The sequence below is a fragment of the Tyto alba genome, unplaced genomic scaffold (assembly GCF_018691265.1).
Source record: "Tyto alba isolate M040663 unplaced genomic scaffold, T.alba_DEE_v4.0 Super-Scaffold_42, whole genome shotgun sequence".
Lineage (NCBI taxonomy): Eukaryota > Metazoa > Chordata > Aves > Strigiformes > Tytonidae > Tyto > Tyto alba.
This window is the reverse complement of record NW_024881318.1, coordinates 38,721,998-38,742,508: the sequence shown is the minus strand read 5'-3', so window position 1 is coordinate 38,742,508 and position 20,511 is coordinate 38,721,998. Positions and strand designations below refer to the sequence as shown.

General features: G+C 40.8%; 1 protein-coding gene across 4 annotated transcripts in view; it reads left to right on the top strand.

Annotated features, from left to right (window-relative positions):
- Positions 1-2,223: 2,223 nt before the first annotated feature.
- PSIP1 (PC4 and SFRS1 interacting protein 1) overlaps positions 2,224-20,511 on the top strand; it is a 37,342-nt gene continuing 19,054 nt past the window's right edge. Inside the window, exons 1-8 of one of the 4 annotated variants that reach the window (XM_042804890.1) lie at positions 2,224-2,327; positions 2,923-3,107; positions 4,192-4,268; positions 9,326-9,464; positions 14,716-14,817; positions 15,955-16,062; positions 16,580-16,642; positions 18,771-18,882. In XM_042804890.1, coding sequence (XP_042660824.1) covers positions 3,036-3,107; positions 4,192-4,268; positions 9,326-9,464; positions 14,716-14,817; positions 15,955-16,062; positions 16,580-16,642; positions 18,771-18,882 — 673 coding nt within the window. In that variant the 5' untranslated portion in view covers positions 2,224-2,327; positions 2,923-3,035. Of the gene's footprint in view, positions 2,328-2,347; positions 2,457-2,536; positions 2,670-2,922; positions 3,108-4,191; positions 4,269-9,325; positions 9,465-14,715; positions 14,818-15,954; positions 16,063-16,579; positions 16,643-18,770; positions 18,883-20,511 lie in introns of those variants that run through there. The other 3 variants (XM_042804893.1, XM_042804891.1, XM_042804892.1) reach the window with 3 other exon arrangements.

Here is a 20,511-nt window from a genome sequence, read left to right as displayed (position 1 = left end):
GAATTGAGGAATAAGAAAACCTCCCTTGCTCATGTGCTCAGAGATACCATAAAGAATGCTCAAGATGTGTCTTTTAGATGAATTTAGCTCATTATAATGTGGAAGCCACACCTCTTGAAGAGAAGAAGCCCCCTACTCAGATAAGATTCGCACCTTTTGAATTTCTTCAGAGTAATAAAAAGACAGTGTGACTTTAAATCGAGACCAGGCCTGTTGTTAGCCGATGAGGAACAAAGTGGTAAGAAACCAACCAAAGGTCATTACATTAGATGTATATTTGTGTAGTTTGAAGTGTATAAATATGTCACTTGCCGATCTGTGGTGTGCTAGTTTTATGGAGTTACCACCAGGCACTCATCCCTGTGTGCAGATATGGATTAAACAAATATTTCAGCTGTGTTTTTTTGGCTCATTGCACAATGGGTAAAAGAAGCCAGAGTTTGGGACAACAGCATGAGGAGGCTGGAGGTGCGCAATGCACTCAGCAAGGAGCCTGTCTGACGGGCAGAAACGGGAGAGGAGGGTGCAGTGGTGGAAATGCTGAGAGATGGGTGTGTTACCAGAAAGTGGTAATTAATTCACTCTCTAAGAATCCATTTTTGAGTTTTAGAGAGCAGGCATTCTTTATTACAGCTCCGGACACACAGGGTATAGCTCCTCCTAATGTGTGTATGTGAGAATGAAATCAACAACCATTTATACTACCTTAATCATATATATTCATTGTATTTTTATCATATTCATAACTTTTCTGGGAACTCATTTAGCATATGTTAATGTCTCTTGCACATGTCTGTTGGAGTCTTCGGGTGGTCGTTGGGGGTCCTCAGATGAAGGCTGGTAGTCGTCTTCACTGTGTTTGCCAGCTGACCCTTACTTCTGTGCAAACTCAGTCCTGTGTTCACATACATCTTGTCCTTCAAGGCTGGCCTGGTTTGGTTTTGTTGCTAATTTGCAGCTTCTTTATGTTTCTTTGCACCTGCCACTACAAGGCCAAACCGTCTCTGATAAGATTATTTATGAGTGCCTTATCCTACAGTTATTCCAACTATTCCTCAAAAGATCAGTATTTGTTCTGCAGCACAATTGTTAAATGGTAAAAAAAAAAAAAATTGATCTTAATAATTCTATTCCACAAATATGTATTTTCTAATAGTCTTAGTTTGCAGGTGTCAGGTGAGCTTAATACTGACAGGTAAACAAGCCAGGAGAGAATGGAGAGGACAAGGGGAGTATGGTGAAGTATGAATTAACAGTAATGCCAGGAAAACAAAACAGAACCCCAAACAACAAGCACAACAACAAACCAAAATAATGAACCAAACCAAACCCAACCCGACCCAACCCAAAACAGGAGTTCATGGCGACCAAGTTACAGTAAGAACTCTGTAGACTCAAGAGACCGAAACCGTGGTTTGTTGGACATTGCGGGAAATCAAAGCATCAAGAAAAGTAGTTGAGGAGTGCGGGAGTGCGTGGGGAACAGAACGGCTCAGGAGCCGGCAGCGACACGGGGTAAGTCTGGGGAAGGCAAGCATCTGTAACCGGGCACGTGGGGTGGCAGAAACGCAAAAGCACCCTCGGGGACAGACACACCCGACCGCTTTACAAACGAGGGTGGTGCCGGCGACTTCCAGCCCGTGAACGGGGCGGCAGTCACGGCTGGGACGGGCCGCCGCGCATGGCCACAGGCTTAAGCGCTGGTGAACACGACTCCCGGCGAGCGGCCCCGGGCCTGGCCTGTCACCGGGCGGGCCGCGGCGACGAGCGCCGCCCCCGGCGTGACACGGCGCAGCATGCTGAACCCGCGTGGCCGGCCGCCGCCCGGTGCGGCGCAGGACGCAGGGGGGTACACAGCCGTGTGGCCGACTCGCCCGGGGCAACCCCCACCCGCCCCGCCGCCGGTGCGACCGAGGGCGGCCCGCCGACCCCGCCTCCGCCTCCTCCTCCTCCTCTCCCCCCGCCCCGGCCGCGCCGCGGCCGCCCCGCCCCCGCGGAAGGTGGAACGAACCACTTCCATGGCTGGGGGGAGAGGGGGGTGCCTAAGGTTGGCTCGATTCCTTTTTCTCTCCCTCCCCGCCTCGAGGAGGGCGGGCGCCTTCTCGTGGGTACCCCCATTCTCCCTCAGACGCGGTGGCGGGAGCCAAGCCCTCCGTTTTCGGCGGGGTTCGCTCTGATTCCTCCGCTCCCCAACACCCCCTTCCTCCCCCGCCACCCCGTTGCGGTGCGCCGGTTGTTACCGCCCCTCCTGGTGGGAGCGGGGAGCGCGGCCGTATTACCCGCGGCGGCGGCGGCGGCAGCGGCCGCTGCTGCTGCTGGAGGTGGAGGTGGGCTGCGGGCCGGGCGCCAGCCCGGTGGGGGCGAGGCGCCAAGCCGCTGAGGGGGTGGCGGCGGCGGGCAGCAGGGAGGGCCGGTGGCCGTGCGTGTGGAGTTTCGCTTCCACGCGATCGCGCCTTGTATGTGGGGCGGGGGGGGGGGGGGGGGGGGGGGGGGCGGGCGGGCGGGCGGGCGGTGCGTCCATGTGGCGGGAGTCGTGCCGGCTGGAGAAGCGGGGGGCTCCGGCCGCGGCGAGCGGGCGAAGCGAGAGCCCGGCCGGCCCGCGTGTGCGTGGAGGCGGGCGGGCGGGCCCCCCTGGATGCGTGCGACCGGCCCCGGCCTGGCCCGCGTGGGTATGTGTGTGGTGTCGGTGTCGCGAAGGCGCGGTGGGTGGGGGGCTGCGGGCGCGGCCGTTGGGCTCCCCCGAGGGCTCTCGGCGGGGGTGAGGGGCAGGCGCGGCGCAGTGCCCCCCGGCTAGCGGTCGGGGGGCTTTCCCGCGCTTGCGGAGCGCGCTGTTGATGTCGCTTGTGTTCCCACACCCTCGCCCCCCACCCTCCCCCGTGTTGACCTTGTCTCCGCTCTCCCGTCCCGGTGTGTTTATCCCAGCAGCGGGACCTTGGGCGGCTGGCAGCGCGTCGGTGGTGGGGGCCGGAGCTGCAGCCCTCTCCCCCTCGGCCCAGTTCGCTTGGCGGCAACAGGCGTCCCGTCGGTGAGAAACCATGAGCCGAGATTTCAAACCCGGAGACCTGATCTTCGCCAAGATGAAAGGTTATCCCCATTGGCCGGCCAGGGTAAGGCACCCCCTCCTCCCCCGTGCCCCCCCGCCTCCCCTCCCAGCGTGCGGGCTTTGTGTTGCAAGAAGTGCTCTCAAACACCTGTGGGGAGCCGTGCCGCTGAGCCGCCTTGGCCCTTCAGCCCCCCTCCTCCCGTGGGAGGGCGGGCAGGGGGGCGCTCCCCTCTTGGGAGCAGCCTTCGGGATCGCACCGAGGGTCCCGTGCTCTGGCGTGCCGCTGCCTCACGCGTGTCCGAAAAAGTCGCTCCGGCTGTAACAAGCAGCCCTCTCCGGGAGCCGTTAGCTGTCCTAATTTGCATAACTGAGCTTTTAGAAATGAAGACCGCTGGGTGGTAGAGTGAGGCTGTGCAAGCACCCCACTGTACAAAAATACTCTTCCTAGATAACTGCTCTTTCCTGATAACAGAGAAGCACGAAGTTATGGCAGGATTACTCTTTACTTTTAAAGTCATCTATTCCTAAAGAGTGTTTCCTACAGAGTGAGCTAAGTGTATGTGATAAGTTGTCCAGTCCCCCTTTGCATTCTCCCTGCTCCCTTGGAAGACACAGGGTAAGTTCTGTGACTCTTGTAGGTCATTTGACAGTTGTGGGAATGTAGATAAAAGACTAAAACTAAGATGCAGTCTTAAGAATTGTTTGGGTTTTTTTTTTGTTTTGTTTTTTTTGTTTGTTTTTTTTAAAGTTCACTGACCTTTCACTTTTGTAGCACTTGACGTTTGGTCTTGGGCAAGTTATCAGCTTAGCATAAGGGTAGGAAATCTTGCTGTTGCTTATGCTGAAGGTGGGGCGATATTTGGATGGAATTGAATTGTGCCTTTTACCTGTAGCACATCATGTCTCTCCTTTTGAAGAAAATGGTTATGTGGAAAGTGTGGCTGTAGCACAAGCAGTATTGTCATTTCCTGTTGTTGCTAATACTGTCTTTGATTCTGCTGTATTTTTTAACATACAGTTAAAAAGAGATATTGAGACCTGCTTTACTTCTCTGTAGCTTTTTTTTTTTTTAACATTTAACACTTTTACTTATTTTTCCCTAGACTGTTCATAACTGTTACTTAAACTATAGTCTTTCTTTTCCTTAGGTGGATGAAGTTCCCGAAGGAGCAGTAAAGTCTCCTGCAAATAAATTGCCTATTTTCTTTTTTGGCACCCATGAGACGTAAGTCCTTTATATTTGAGGGTCATTTTTTTGTTTTTCATTGCAGAATGCCATAACAAGAAGTTAACAGCTTGCTGGAATGTACTGTGTTTTGAGCTATAGTATTCAGTAGCAGACCAACTCTTCCTAAGTAAATCTATTTTGAGAAGACATGCTTCTCTAACATTTGCTTAAGCTATTCAGGGGAGTGGTAGATCATAACCATACCATGTACACCTTCCTTCTCAAAAGAAAAAAAAACTCCTACCCACAGTGGTATGACTGATAGGTTTTTCTTTCTTCAGTAATGGACTTTATAGTCCTGTGTATCCTCAAAATTCCCAACAATATGTTCTCAAAGAAAGTGAAATAAGGCTGAGAACAATGAAATAGGCAAAATTTGAGAAGCAGACAAATAATCATGTATTGGGGTTTGGGTTTTTTTTTCTGGAGAGTCTTGTGGTTGTGGGTGTTGTTTTTTTATAAGACCTGGATAGAAAAATGAGGAAGTGCAGTTAGCTTTATACCTGTCAACCTGCAAAATACTTATCTTTAGATAGTTTCAGCAATGCTAGCATCTGGCAGTCATACAGCATTTGCTTTGAGGGACTGTATTTCTTCCACTTCTAAATTTGATTGTAAATATTCTGGGTTTTATGCAGTTCAGTCTTTTCGAAAATTATCATGTTTACAGCATGACCGGTTGTCCTAGTGTAGATTTCTAACACTTTGTCCTGGTTTTGGCTGGGATGGAGTTAATTTTCTTTCTAGTAGCTGGTACAGTGCTGTGTTTTGGATTTAGTGTGAGAGTAATGTTGATAACACACTGATGTTTTAGTTGTTGCTAAGTAGCACTTAATCCTAAATCAAGTATTTTTTCAGTTGCCTGTGCCCTGCCAGCAAGCAAGTGCACAAGAAGCTGGGAGGGAGCATGGCCAGTACAGGTGACCTGAACTAGCAAAAGGGATATGCCATGCCATAGAGCATCGTGCTCAGTGCATGGACTGAGGGGAGTTGGTCAGGGGGGCCAGATCACTGCTCAGGTATCAGTCAGCAGGTGGTAAGCTATTGGGTTGTGCATCACTTGCCTTCTCTTGAGTTTTGTTTCTCTCTTTTTTTGTTATATTTGTTTTCAATCCACTAATCATTACTATTGTTATCTTTTTTATTATTTTTGTTATTTTTTGTTTTGTTGTTAAGCTGATACTAACCCATGAGTTTTACCTTTTTTTTTTTCTTTTTTCAAATTTCCTGCGCATCCCACTGGGAGGGGGGAGGAGTGAACAAGTGGCTGTGTGGTGCTTAGGTGCTGGCTCAAGTTAAACCCCAACAGACTTCAAATTCAGTGCTACATTTGTTGTCTGATTTGTTTGTTGTGGGGCGGGGGGGTGGTGGTGGGGTCAGCAGGATATGGGAACCAAAACCTATAATGGTGTGCTTTTAATTCTGCTGGTTTTATTAATAAAATGGCAATTGGTACATAAGCAGATCAGAGATAGAAAACTTGTGTATACAAGTACTTTCATGTATTTTGTGGAAAGGCCTTGCTTTTTATCTTCATCTTACTAAATATCTATTGAAATTGCTTTAATCTGGTACTTTACATCTATCTTTTAGTAAGCCACGATAAGACAAGATACATTGCCCTGTTGAATTAAAGAGTAAGCATCTTCTACTCTCTTTGATATTACTTGTTACTGGGTTCCTTTTTAAGAAGTGATTTCCCTGTGAAAAAGACTTCTATATGCTTGGCTCATATACCCATGCATTTCTTTGACTGTTCTCATTTCAATGGCTGGTTTGTTTTTTTTTTTTAATTTATATTTTTGTGTGTGTGTAGTTTTGTGGGTAAAGAGGCATTCCTGTAATTTGATTCAGGGTTGCAAGTTTTGAATATTGTCCATTTTTTAAATGATAATTTTAAACAATACAGCAGGTTATATTTCTCTTAATTTATGTTTTCCCTAGCTGTTTGTTTGTTTGTTTTTTTTTGTTGTAGTGTTTTTGTTTTTGTTTTGTTTTTTTTTTGGCAGCTGAAAGTACAATATTGCTTTGCTCTTGCCCTTGGTAATGTGTGTGTCGTTATGGATTGTACTGGGGTTTTGTGCAGTTGTAAGTAAATAAGTTCAGGGGTGCAGATTGAATATAATGGAGACAGAAATAACTCCTTATTTAAAGCTTTAAAAATACCTTTGCAAATTTTGAGAAGCATCATGACCAATTTTAAATTTAGCTTAGCCTCCTAAGACATAACCTGGAAGTTTTCTTTTTTTCCTGTAGTTTACATGGATAAATTTGAAATGTCTATTCCTCACTCTGATTTTATTGCAAAACAAAGTTTACTGTGATCTGGGTTTTGTTAGGCTGTAGATTCAAGGCTGCTATGTTTCAGAGTTCCATACAATGTATGAGAAACATCTTGATCTGTTTCATACCCATTGCAAAGTACAGGATGTTCCATGACCCAGCTGTCATGGCATTTGTTCTTTAAGCATGTCATGTACCTTGTGTTCCATAAAGTGGTAACAGGTGAAACTCCCGTGCTTCTTGTTTGTTCTTATTGTTGCTTACAGCAGATATCTATGAGAATAGTAAGGAGCAGATCAGGTAAAAAATGAGAATGCTCTTCAGCAGCATGTAATTTTCTTTAGGTTTGTAGCTGTAAATAGTGACCTAGTGATTCATCGGGAATGTACTTTTTCATGTGAATCAAAATAGATTTGGTAAACTTGTTCTCTGCTGTACTTCTCACAGAGTTACACGCCTGTGAAGTTAGACACTATGTACTTTCAGCATGTCAGTAGGCTGTATGTATACAGCCTATCTTACTGTAAGTACTGTCAACTCTGAAAATCCAGATGACAAGTTTAATCACACTAAAGTCCTTCTGTACAAAGGGTGATATTTTCTAGCTGTGTGGATGGTTTTAGTTGTAAAAGAGGAGTCATGGGGAAAACAAAAACAAGACTGGCTTGGGAATAATTCTTACTTGACTTTTAGGACTACTATTAATTCAGTTTTGCAGATTATTGTAAACAAGTACAAACTTGTACTTTGGTTGCTATTGTTGATTTTAGCTCAGTTTTGTCAAAACACAACTAAATGTGTTGTTGCCTGTGTGTAGTGAATAGGTACGTGCTTCTTAAAATATTCTCTGGGAATTTGGTTGAGGTTTGGTTTATTTCCATACTGTCTTAATGTAGCAACCCTATCCTAAAAGAGAGTAATAAAATAGATACTTTTTAAATAAAAGCTTTATTTGGATCTGTTGTGCCAGTATTTTTGCAAATTTTGGATGGTAACAAAGTCAGTCACATTGAACTCTGGTTTCCGAACCCTATATATTAATCTCTCTTCATTCATTTTTCTTGTTTGTTTTTCCTTTTAATACATGGGGATTTAACTACAGCAACCCAGTAAGCTACATGACCTTTTCACAGTAGCTGGTGTTTAGTGTTTTTCAAAGCCTGAGCAATATGAGAGGTTTACAGACCCTGGAAAAATGTTTCCCTTCAGGCCATAGGGAAGAAGGAAGGCAATGTTTCCTATTTTTGTGTCTTCCAGTTTCTCTTTGTCTCCCTCCCAATCCTTTTGGTCTGGTTAAGTAGGCTTTGCAGGTGCATGTTTCCCCCAATGGCTGAATCCTCTCCAACCATCTCTTGCAAAGAGGGGGCTGATTTGCAGTCTGACCTGTTACAGTGGCTTACTTAATACTTTGTACACATAGGTGAGTGTTTTACTGCTGGAGTAGGAAATGGTTAAGCTTTCTAGATGATACTATGTTACTTGTTTGTTTCATTTTGTTCAGTAGGGTGTAAGTCTCTAAGAGCTCTGTTTTAAAGATGAGGAGGAGAATAGGACAGTGGAGCTTAGAAGTATCTATTTAACTTTTCCATGAGCTGACACTTTAGAAAGCAAGTATTTGCAACTTTTCAAATAGTTGGATCTAACATATATGCAAACAGACAAAGCTGTGTCTAGACACGAGTCAAAGTAAGAATGTACCACCAAGGTGTTGTGTTTTTCTGTTAGCAGCATATGGATTGCTACAGTGAAATCCTAACTTGAAAGGTCATGCAAGTAGAGCAGGAATTAAATAATCTTTGATGTTCTTTGGCATAAACCAAAATATTGGTTGTCAGTACTATGTTAACTAGTTTTCTCAAGTCTAACTTAGAGAAGCTAATAGCGTGGACACTGTGACTTTGACATATGAGAGAAGCTACTAGGCTAAAAGCGCTACTTACACAGCTTACAGTAGGGGTAGTGCTATGCAGGAGCGTTGTCTGTCTTGTAAAGATATGCAGGCATCTACTAAAAGAGTAGCTTAAAGAAAAATCAAATATTTTTGTTTACTTCATCAAGAAAAGGATTGGAAGAGAAACTTGCAATAAGGAACAGTTTAAAGTTTTTATTGGTTATGTTTAGTAAATCAAGTTATAAGGTCCCATTGTCACTCTGAAAAACTACTGAACTAATGCTGAATTACATAGCATTCTTACAAAGATTTGGGCAGTCAGTGTATGCAAGTGCTGCTTCTTTGTGTTCAATACACTAAAAATTCTTAAATTTTGTATTTTAACTGGCTTATTTTTAATCTAATAAATTTGAAAGATTTGTTTTGCTAGCTTGAAGCTATTCCTTCTCTTTTATATTGTTCTCTTGCCTTATGTTGTCCAGATTCAAGGATTTTTTTTTTTATTCTTAACATTTAAGCCTGATCTTTTTTCCTAAGGAAGGAACTGCTTTTTCTGTTTTTTTGCAAACTACTCAGTTTTTAATTGCTCTGGTTCACCGTGGCTGATTGTCCTATCAGCTGCCATCTTAAGGTGCAGCACTGGCTGTTTCTTGCACAGACACTCAACACCCTGGGTAGAAGTTGGGTCCGTACATATGGTGGTAGTAATGGAAAACTTGGACTTTTGGTGGCAAAAATTGAGAGAACTAAAGACGCTTATATAGCAGAATTAGTTGCAGTAGTAATGAATTTCATATCTTAACAACATTTGGTGCTTCTTTGAAAAGACTAACCATTTAAAATGCGAAATTTTGTTCTTTTTGTTCTTTCTCTCCTTAAGGGCATTTTTGGGACCAAAGGACATATTCCCTTATGCTGAAAATAAAGAGAAATATGGCAAACCAAATAAAAGAAAGGGTTTTAATGAAGGGTTGTGGGAAATCGACAACAATCCCAGAGTGAAGTTCTCTCATCATCAGGTAAGTTATGTGGAGTCTGCAAATCTTTATTACAATACTGTTGGGGTTAAAAAGGCAATGAGTGTCTCCCTGCTGTAGGGTAATGAATTATTGTTGTCGTTTACCTGCGGATGAAACCAATTTTTTTTTTTAGCATTTTTTTTTAATTGATCTCTGGTATTAATAGCATAAAAGAAATGGGGAGGGTGTTGTTTAACTAGGGATGTCTGTTAATTATAGTAAGCTCACAAGGGAACATATTGACAATTTCAGAGCACAAGCCTAAATGTTTGACACTTTTTACAGTACACATCAGGTTTTACTTACAGCTGTATATGCTTATTTATAACTATATATACTCCTAAGATACTTACTTTTGGAACTGTACAGCTGTGCTTGAAAAGTGTTAGAATTTTTGGAAACTCAGTCATGTTACTTCTTTCTGTCCTCTAAGCTCAAGTGCTTTTCTCCACAAGTATCTTTAAGATTTTAGTACGTGTTTTCTTAGCATACAGTATTTTTCTTCTAGTGGTTGGAAGTAATGGGAAGCTTGTCTTTTGGCCCTAAACTGTCACATGACTTTAGCTAGATTCAGGTTTTTGTCCACCGGTAGTTCCTCGTTTCTTGACCTCTTGGTAAACATTCCAAGCTTAAACTAGAGCTATAAAGTGCTACCAATAAAAAGATCCAAATTTAATCTGAAGACAAATAAATTGTCTTGTTCATTTTTGTCTTTGCCTGCTTGCTCTGCACATTCTGTAGCCTCTTGGTTTTGCCATGTACACTGGACATACACTGGACTGTGATCACATACTGGGTCTTCTAGGCAATGCTGCAGTAATAATAAATAATCAGTATATTTTGGTATTATTTGCTGCTCTTGCACAACATGCCAGATTGCCATTTCAGCACCAGTTAATCCCTGCTTCATAAAATATCCCAAGTTACTGTGTTTCTAGTTTGAAGGAGAACATGGATAAAGAATTAAGGAGTTTCTGAAGTAGAGTTGAGAGGTAAGATGATGTACTCCAGATGTACACTTTTTCTACTCTGGGATATGGAAGGATGCTAATCCTCTCATCACAGTGTAAATATGATTGTATTAATAAGGGACAGATTCTTTCTGCTACCGTAAAATGTGAGTCAGTACACCTTCTCGCTGTTTTCTTTGACAGTTTAGGAGAGCTACTTGGTGGATGGCTGAGGCAGTTGTGAACCATATCTGAGGTGTATGTTACCAGACATTCTAACAAGGTGAAAATTGGGTATAAACAATAAGCACAAATAAGCTTGTCTAATATTTTTGTTTCACAGAATGAGTCAGTAACTTCAATTAAGCAGTGCTCTGCGTTGCTTTCATAGCATCTCAGACATTCGTAAATACATTTCCAATTGGAAATACACAAAACATGCTGCCAAGAGATACATACAGACTGTTATCTTAGTCTAGCAGCTTTTCTGTGGGGTAGTCCTTTCCACCTTTTGAGTTCCATTCAGATATTTCACTTCAGCTTTGGTGATAAGCTCTTTCAAAGGGTCTTTCTGTGAACTGCTCTGGTTCTGTCTAGAGCCACGGGGTTATTCTTTGTCATTTTTTTTCCCAACTATTTATTTATATAAAAAAACAAGTTTTTCTTTCCCCAAGTTGTATTTAAAATCTGTTTCTATAAGTGACCCTAAAAATGTCTGGAAGAATAAACTTTTCTTAGTTAGGGGTATTTTAACTGGAGTGCTGTGTCCAGTTCTGGGCTACTCAGTACAAGAGAGACATGGACATACTGGAGAGAGAGTCCCATGAAGGGCCCAGAACATGAGGGACTGGAGCATCTCTGCTGTGAGGAAAGGCTGTGAGAGGTGGGACTGTTCAGCCCCAGGGTGCTCAGGGGCGATCTCCTCAATGTATGCAAATACCTGAAGGGAGGGTGCAAAGAGATGGAGTCAGGCTCCTTTCAGTGATGCCCAGTGACAGGACCAGAGTCAAGGGACACAAACTGAAACACAGGTTCCCTCTGAATATTAGGAAGCATTTTTTTGTGTGACTGTAACCAGGCACTGGCACAGGTTGCCCAGGGAGGCTGTGGAGTCTCCATTGTTGGAGGTGCTCAAAAGCCATCTGAATGTGGTCCTGGACAGCCAGCTCTGGGTGGCCCTGCTTAAGCAGGAGGGTTGGACCAGACTGAATTAGAGAATTAATGAAGTAATGCAGTAGACTTGTACAAATTTTCTTCTGAATTTACACCTTAACTTTAGAAAGACTTTCTTTTGATAGCCTTCTCTTTCTATCCTGTGCTATGGATTGTTAAAAGCAAGTTTTATTTGGAGCAAATCAAGCCCTTAGGATTTAGGCAGCTCTTGCTTTTACTTGCAGGCAGATCTTGTTGGTGCTAAAGGAATAGATCTGCAAACGTCTGACTAGATTTTACATTCTGTAAAATAGATCAGGATGTAAAACAGGCAGAGTAAGTGTTACCTGATCTGAAATAAATCTGCCAGTAAGGATCTGCCTCAGAGACAGTTTCTCTGAATATCTTTGATGTCAAGTCAATCAGTCATGGATATTCCGTGTTTTTTTTCACAAAGTTTTTCACAAAATTTTTAAAATCCTTTTGGATTTAATTCTTAGAATTGAAATATTATGTCACTGTTCTGCCAAAGACTACAGATACGATGGTGGAACATCCCACTTTTCCAAGAATAAGAAAGTTGTAGTGTGATGTTTTGTTTTTGGTTTTGGTTTTACTTGCTTCAGCTTATGTGCTAAAATGAGCTTTATTTCTTCAGGATTTTGCAGGATAGTATACAGTTCATAGCAATGAGACTTCAGAGGAATCTTATTTCATGTTCTTAATTCCTTTACATTCACTGTAGCTTTCCTGTTCATGAAGATGTTGCCTTAGCATCCTATTCTCAAAGCTGTAGAAACAAACGCGTACAGTTTCTCGCTCATAGTGCTAAGGGCAGGATGCTTATCTGCTTGATAACAGTCTCTGTGTCACTTGATTAACAGCTAAGGTTTTTCTGAGGAGTAGAGCTTCTGGATGTTGTAGTCAGGGAAAGAAAGGAAGTGTAAGAGTGCTTGATGTAGATATTTAGGCGGTTTTATTGGGAGTTTACAGGGAAGCTGATACCTGATTTAAGGGTAGCAGAGTGGTTGAAATCAGCTTCTGAGGCTCCACCTTCCCATATTTGGCAAAGAGGGGTATGGTACAGCAACAAAAGACTTGTCGGGGAATTTGGCACAATTTAGCCAATTGACATAAGCTTTTTGTTACTGATTCTGATAATGAGAAACAAAGGCAAACAAACGCATAGAGAAACACGCCTCAACTTCCCTCCAGCCATCTCTGCTCTCGCCTCAGTGGTCTCCAGTACCCTCACCACACATCGTAGTCAGTCCCTTGGGTGAGGTGATGGTGGTGCAGGAGACAGAGGCCGATGTGTGGTGGTTACTTTACTTTTGCTGTTCCTTGCTTCTTACTGGCTCCGGCATGGGCTGCTCCATGGGCCACAGTCCCCTCAGAGCTGTCCCTTCTGTCCCCTCTCTGTCCCTGCTCAGGCAACTCCTTTGTGCTGGAGCCTGGCATGTGTGACTCCTCGTGTGCCTTCCCTTTCCACTGTTCCTCCTGCCCTGGCACCTTTTGCCTCTCTGTCCTTTGTGCCCTGCGTGGGTGTCTTGTCTGTCTGCCAGTGTCCCCCTTGTGCAGCATCTCCAGCCCTTTGCAGGCAGCTGCTCTTCTCCTCAGCAACTCTTCCCCTAGCCATGTTGGCGGAGGCACCATTCCGTTTCCAGTCAGTGCAGTTTGGTGTGTGTGACGGGGCAGTTTGCTGGTTGCCGGGCCAGTGGGGGGTGTGCTGTGACCAGCCCCGGGCAGTCCCAGACCAGGTTCCACACAGGTTGCCCTCTCAGGTTCCCGGCAGCTGGTGCCAGCTGTTTTCTCCAGTGCAGTGTGTGTGTGAGGATCAGTGTAGGCAGTGAATGATCTTGAAAGTAAAGACAAGTAGTTGGTTATGAAGACTATGAGAGTAAAGGTAACGTAAGTTACCTTCATTGATAAGCAAAGACACTATTTTTCAAACAATATTTTTAAAGCAGTATATCATAGCCAATTGATATGTTTTGGTATTCAGTACACATTGTTGAATGGCCACATTTTTTAGCTGGGGTCTTGGAGGTGAATGAATGTATCTCAGGATATTTCTTGATCTCTATATTTGCTCTACATACAATTACTTGATTTTAAAAAAGATTCTCAGAGTTAAGTGAAGCACAGTTACTGGAGCACAGTTACTGAAGCACAGTTTGGTTGCAGAGCCTAAAAATTCAGGGTGAGTAGATAATTTTGTGTTTGGCCACACAGCGGGTAAAGTCAGAAGGGAGTGGGTAATCACATGGAGATGCTGGCAAACTCAAGCTTTTATTCTGGATACAAGATAAAGTGACATACTTGTCAGCTATTCATATAGAGGGATTGACTTGCTTTTTTTTCCTGTTTTCGGTCCTTTTACTGGCATATTTTATCTTGGTAAGTTCTTCTGAGAGCCACATTTTCTGCTTAACTGCCAGAATGGGCTGGAATGTTCTGAAAGCAGTATTTATACTTTGCAGATGTTTCTTGTAACTGTTAGTAAGGGAGGTGGAAGGCAGAAGGGACATTGTGGCTTGGGCTTAAATCCAAAACCACTTCCTCAGTGGGGGAAAAAATTAAAGAGATGGGAGTTTTGCCAGCTTTGTTTTAAGGAGCTAATATTTAAGAGTGAGAATGCTATCCACAATGAATGGAATGAATAAAAAAAAAAAAAAAAAACCACAAACATAATTTTGGATTCACCTTCTCAGTTTCCATGTTTAATTTTCATTCTTTAGCCTTTATTATGATTTTTTTTTCCTGCTCATGTTTTCAGGAACAGGTGGTTAGTTGGTTCACTTAAGATTGATAGCTCATTGAAAAATGCAGTTGCATCACAAGTTGTATTTGACCAAACTTCTCCTTATGTATAATTAAAAAAAAAAAAAAACAAAACCAACTTGCATTGCAGCATTTTTATTGTGAAAATAAGTTGTTACAGCTTTAGAGCTTGAAAGCTTGATAGTGAAAATGCAATTTAAACTGAAAAAGTGTGGATATTCATGAAGGAAGATGTAGTTTAATATTGTTGTAGTTCTAATAAGGGGTTCCTTAGCATGATGCTTTATTCAGAACACCTCTCACTGTCATTACTCTGTAGTTCAGGAAGGGATTTAGATCTCATTTTTGATGTTTTTATCTTGAAGTCCCATCCAGCCATTAACACTCCTAGCAAATCAACTGTTCAGGAACTTGGTGAGGGGAGTGGAGAAAAAACAGGAGCCAAAAGAAGAAAGACTGTCTCAAAAGTAAGTGATGGTATTTGTGTGTGATCTACCAGTCAAAACTGTATTTCCAAGTTTGTACTGAAATATTTTAAACTAACAGTGGTTTATCATTGTAACTGCCTTGCATTTGCTTCTTTTGTCCTTCTGTATTTCTCTTAAGGTCCTTTTCATTAATATTTTTACAATATTTTATTCTATGTAGCTATTAAACTGGTCTTACCTAAACCCAGGAGTTTTACATTTTTCTTCTATTTTCCTTCCCATCCCACTGGGAGTGGGGAGGAGTGAGTGGGTGGGTGCATGGTGTTTAATTATTGGCTGGGGTTAAACCACGACAACATGTCTTCAAGTAATTAGCAATATTGCATGATAGCCTTGTGCCTGAGCTACTTTGTTCAATGTTGAAATTCTAAAAGCTGCAGCTACTTTAAAAGGGAATTTCACAAAAGGTGCTTGGAAATGGTACAAGGCAATAGCATTAAAGTTGAGAGAATGAGCCGAAGATCTAAAAAATGTGCACATACATAGACTACAAGAAAATGTGTGGTATTTTCAAGTAAATTACTAGAAACAATTTTTCAAGTCTTAACTGCTCACCTAAAATGAAAACTAGTATTTTAAGGTTTAAAAAAACCCCAACAAAATCGGAAAAAAGGCATAAATTAGATGACACCAGTTACCACTCATTACTCTCTCACATGATAAAACAACTTGTTTGTTGTCTGTTTATTACATGAAGTCTTAATTTAATAGAAAGAGGCTCTTTGCTAAATGTGGTCTATGACTTGGATATCCTTCTGTATGTAATAGATGAGCAGTGATATTAATGAATCTTGAATGTTGGCACAAACACTTAGAAGTACTCATGTACTGGTGAAACAGTGAAAAAGTGTAGTTATGTTATCATGAACAGAAGTGGAATTTAAACTCCTCCATAGTACATTGCTGTATTTTGACCTATTCTGACAACTGTCTCCAGTTGTGTACTGGAGAAAGTGGTCCTGCCTTAGGCTTTTAATGTGTACCTAAGAAAGGATTGTATCTACAGATTTAAACCATTTAAAGTGAAAAGCAACCTGAAGGTTATTAGCATGTTGTTCTCTTTTCACTATGAAATACTTCTTTATGCCTTTTTTTACTCTCTGACTCGCTTTGCAGTTAGCCCGAAAGGGGAATAATAACGTACCTACAGAAGCTGAAACAAAAGAAAAGGGGATGGGTACTTCAAAGGAAGATGATCTACCTTCTGAAAAAAATAGTAAAGAAGTATGTGAATGCTTTTTCTATGTACCAAAGAACATCCAAGTATTATGCTGATTGATATAAATCTATTACTGAGTATTACGAAGTTACAGTTATTACTACTGTGACAGTCTTGGGAGCTGCTCAATTACATAAAACTTTCTGTGTGTTCACTTGTGTTTATACCACTTACTGAAGTGAACAGGAATTGAAGCTTTCATCAGAGTGGAAACTTAGTCTGGCTTCTATATAAGATCCATTAAAATAGGTGGAACAGTGTGGTTTTTATAATTTACTCTGTACGGTAAATGTGCTTTTTTTAAATGACTAGATAAAACAATTCAAACAGACTAAAATCATACTATACTGATTACCAGCTAATCAGGATTTCAGTAATTTAAAAGCAGATGTGTCTTCATATGTGTTACAGGATTCTTGTTTAAATCATGTGCCAGAGGCTTCAGTTGTGGAAAAAATTAGAATAATTTAAAATATATCTTTGTTTTGTTAAGCCCCTTAGCACCATTTTTAATTTTCGCAGGATGTGGTGAAAACAAGTGATGCTTCTGTTCTTAAAGTTGCTAGAAGAGGAAGAAAAAGAAAGGTAACAATATGTTTAATTACTTCACCTTACTTGAATTTTTGGATGTGATGATACTGGATATTACTGTCTTTAATGACAGATTATGCATAAATTTAAGTGCTTGACACTCTTCTCCCCCTTTTCAAATGGCTGAAAGATGTGTAGGAATGAAAGTTTTCCCAGAGGGTGTTTTACAAGTCTTAATTCTGTTCAAACTTAATGTAGAGTAGGGAGTTCCCATCTTTTCCCAAACATTCCCTTGCATGTAAGAAGCTGTTATATAAACTGTTACTAGACTGCTAATAAAATAGTCTGTTTTGAAGCTCTGAAAAAATTCTTTTAACTTCTTCATCACATTGCACTAACACCTGAAATACTCCCCCTTTTCACGAGGTTGTGATTTTGTGGTATCTTCAACCTAGGAAAAGTTGGAGTTGCTTTGAAAAAGGCAGTACCAGCTGCTTGCTCGGCATGCTACATCCTTTAATGTTCATGTGGTCATACAGCAAGCCAGATCAGGGCACTAACCCAACTCAAAACTAGATTAAACTGGGGCAAAGATTAGTTTTAATTCGAAACCATTTAGCTTGTAATATTAGTGCGGACAGCAGGGATTGGATGAGTGTGAAGTTACTGTGACCTTAGTATGGTTGTCACAGGTAAGTATCATGCTGAGTATTGTTTGCTTCACAAAAAAGAAAGATAGGAGTTCGGATGCTCATACAAAAATTATTTTAATATTTTAAAATTGTAATTTAAAGAATACTTTTAAAAAAAAAAACCTGTATTTTATAAAAACTTAAATTCAAAGAAAGCTGCTAGTCTGAAACAGCAAGAAGTTGAAAGTGTCTGACTATTCATACATGTGATTTCAGCTTGTAAATGGGAGAGAAGCCTCACAGATGACACACAAAACGATATTGTTCTTTGCTCTTTCAAAAAGCACTCAAATCCCATGGTTGTAGTGTTTTTTCTTTTGTTTTGTTTGAGGTGAGGGGTTTTTTGACATCATAAGGCCTAAAATTTCCTCTGTCACATTTACTAGCTTTAGCTGACAGATTTATGTCGGTGTGTGCTGTGTGTGGCAAGGGGTTTAACCAGAAATGTGCATTACTACAGGCCATTGCTGAACAGAGAAACATAGTGCTTCAAGGGATGTGGAGTGTGCTTGTGGGTCAGAGAAGAGGCTTAGCTATGCAGTTATATGACTGAATGCATTTCTTATTTGCCTTAAGAAACATGGTGGTTTTTTTTTCCCCTGGGATTGTAAAAGAATTTTGCTGTCATCAGTCACAGTCTTTCTGTAGGCTGATGGAAAGCACATTTAATGAGAGATGTACCTCTACTCTGTTCTTGATTTAAGTTTGTCTCTGTTCTTTAAAATTGTCTTTTGTTGTAAGTGCCCACAAAAAATACTAAGATAAATACATATTTGCCCATAACTTTTCTGTTGCTGCTAGCTGATGCTCTTGTATCCAGGACACTAAATTATGTGAATATTTTCTCCAGTTGGGATTTTTCTTAATTCTTTTTATCTGTATGTATGGATATGGAATGTTTCTGCAGGCAGATACGTATCCTTTTATCAATATATTCTTTTGTTGTAAGTTCCATCTGTCTTTATAACACATTCCCCCTAAAATGACTATGTAGATGAAGGTCATTATGTGCAGTACAGGTTTTTTGTTGAGTAATTGGCTACAGAGCTAGAAGCCAGTGTTTTTCTGAGTAGCTCCATCTACTGCCTTGATACTTTGATGCAGCTAGGGGAGATTACATCTAAAAGCAGATTATTTTTATATGGGAGGAAAAACCCCTGAATTTACCTGCTTAAAGCTGGGGTTTAGCATGCTGTTATGGTGATGTTAAAAATAATCTTTTTCATTTATTGGACCAAGATCATTTACTGTTCTGAAAACAAATGGGCTGGTTGAAATTATATGAAATATTACAATATCAGGTAGTGATGGTGTGGAAAGACTGGCATTAGTGCTATTTAAATACAATATGTTACTAATTTGGAAACTTCTTTTTTTCATGTGTAGTAGCAATACCATAATAACGCATTTCTAGAAGTTTAAAACTTAAGAGAGTAATTAATATTGGTGCCCTGTGCTTTCTCACTTGTGAAATTCATTCTTTAAATTAGGCTGAAAAACAAGTTGAAGCTGAGGAAGCAGCAGCGGCGGCAACAGCAGTGACAGCAGTAGCTCCTGTGCCAGCGTCTCCGAAAGTAAGCCCCAAAAGAGGAAAACCATCAGGTAACTTCAAAAGAAGGATTTTTTTTTTTTTTTACTGTAGAAATATCTTTGTGGAGTTGTCTCTTTCCCCTAAAGAGTAGAGTATTTTCTCATGCTAAAGGCAATCTTTGCTAACAGATTGTAATGAGAGAAGATCTCATCTCAAACTGACAAATTTAAGATATAGATGGATTTAAATTCTTAGCATTATTGCTCAGTCTTCTAAATAAGACTCATTGGTTTTGGGTACAAGTATCACTTTTAGAAAAGCCTTCTTTGTAGAATGCTGCTAAATGTAGATATATGATAGCTCTTTGTGCACTGTTGCTCCACAAAGGTTTATATTCATTAAAGATCTATAAAATACTTTAACTGTGTTAGAATATCCATAAAACACAAGGAAGAGAACTGGGGGGGACACAGAACCTGCAGTTGGGGCTCTGAGGACAGTAAAAACAAAGAGCTGGATCAACTTGCTTAAAAAGGTGCTTAAGGCAGTCTGTGTATATTGATAGGTAAATGAAAAGAAGATAAAATTGCTTTTTTTTATATGTATAGTTAGAGCCATTTGGTGATAATTCTTCACTGATTGTTTCTTTCAAAGTAGCAGTGGTCTAATTTATTGGAATTTTTGTGGTAAGCTTGCAGATACTCTTGAATTGATCATTAACTACTACATTGGAAAACAGTTCTTGCAGCAGTTTAAGAGCGTTGTGTGTGTATCTAGTCTAGTAAAAGATAATTTATACTCATCTGTATCTGCTGACAATATGAAAATTGTAGAAAGTACAGCCACACTTAACTGGACTTAATTATTTTTTCCCTGGAAGCTGTGAGGAAATAGTGTTACTTCAGCTCCCTTCCCCCTTGCACCTCCCCCCCATTTCATTACATATACTAAATACACATTTTAAAAATTTGTATGTGGATTTATCTTTACAAATTTTCAGGGTTTTTTTACTAATTACTGTCTAATAGCAGGAAAGGATCTATTAGAGATGCTGTCATCTCCTCTATAAAATACCTTTTTATAATATGTACTACGCAGCCTTTTCTGGTGTTGATATGATGCATGCATCTCTTGCTTAACAGTGCTCTGTGCTAACACCAACAAGAGTTGAAACACTGAATATTAGGTTTCCTAACCACATGTTCACTGTGTTACCAGACAAGCATTTGAAGGATTTAAATGCCAAGAAGGCATATATGCTATTTGTCTTACTCCTAGCAATATGGTAAAATCGAGGAAATGCAAAGCCACCATGCTCTGTACTGTAGCATGGTGGTAGAACTTCTTGACAGTGGTTTGTTATCAAGAAGAATGATGGGAGCCCCATGATATATCTAAAAATAATGGCAAATGGACTGTATAAATGTGGACACTAAATGACTTCATTCCATTCTCTAATTCATACTTTCTGTAATTTGAGATTTTTTTCATATTAGTTAGGCAATGTGAAACAAATTCTAACTGCACCAGAGTGCAAAAACAACAAGAATTGATAGTTGGAACCTGTGGCTAAAAAAACACCAAAGTTTTCAATTTACCAGTCAGCTAAAAAAAACTATCAACACTTTAATTTTTCAAAGGGATCTTGATTAAAGTTTGGTACTCACTTAACACTTGAACTTTGTGTAATTACAAAGTTA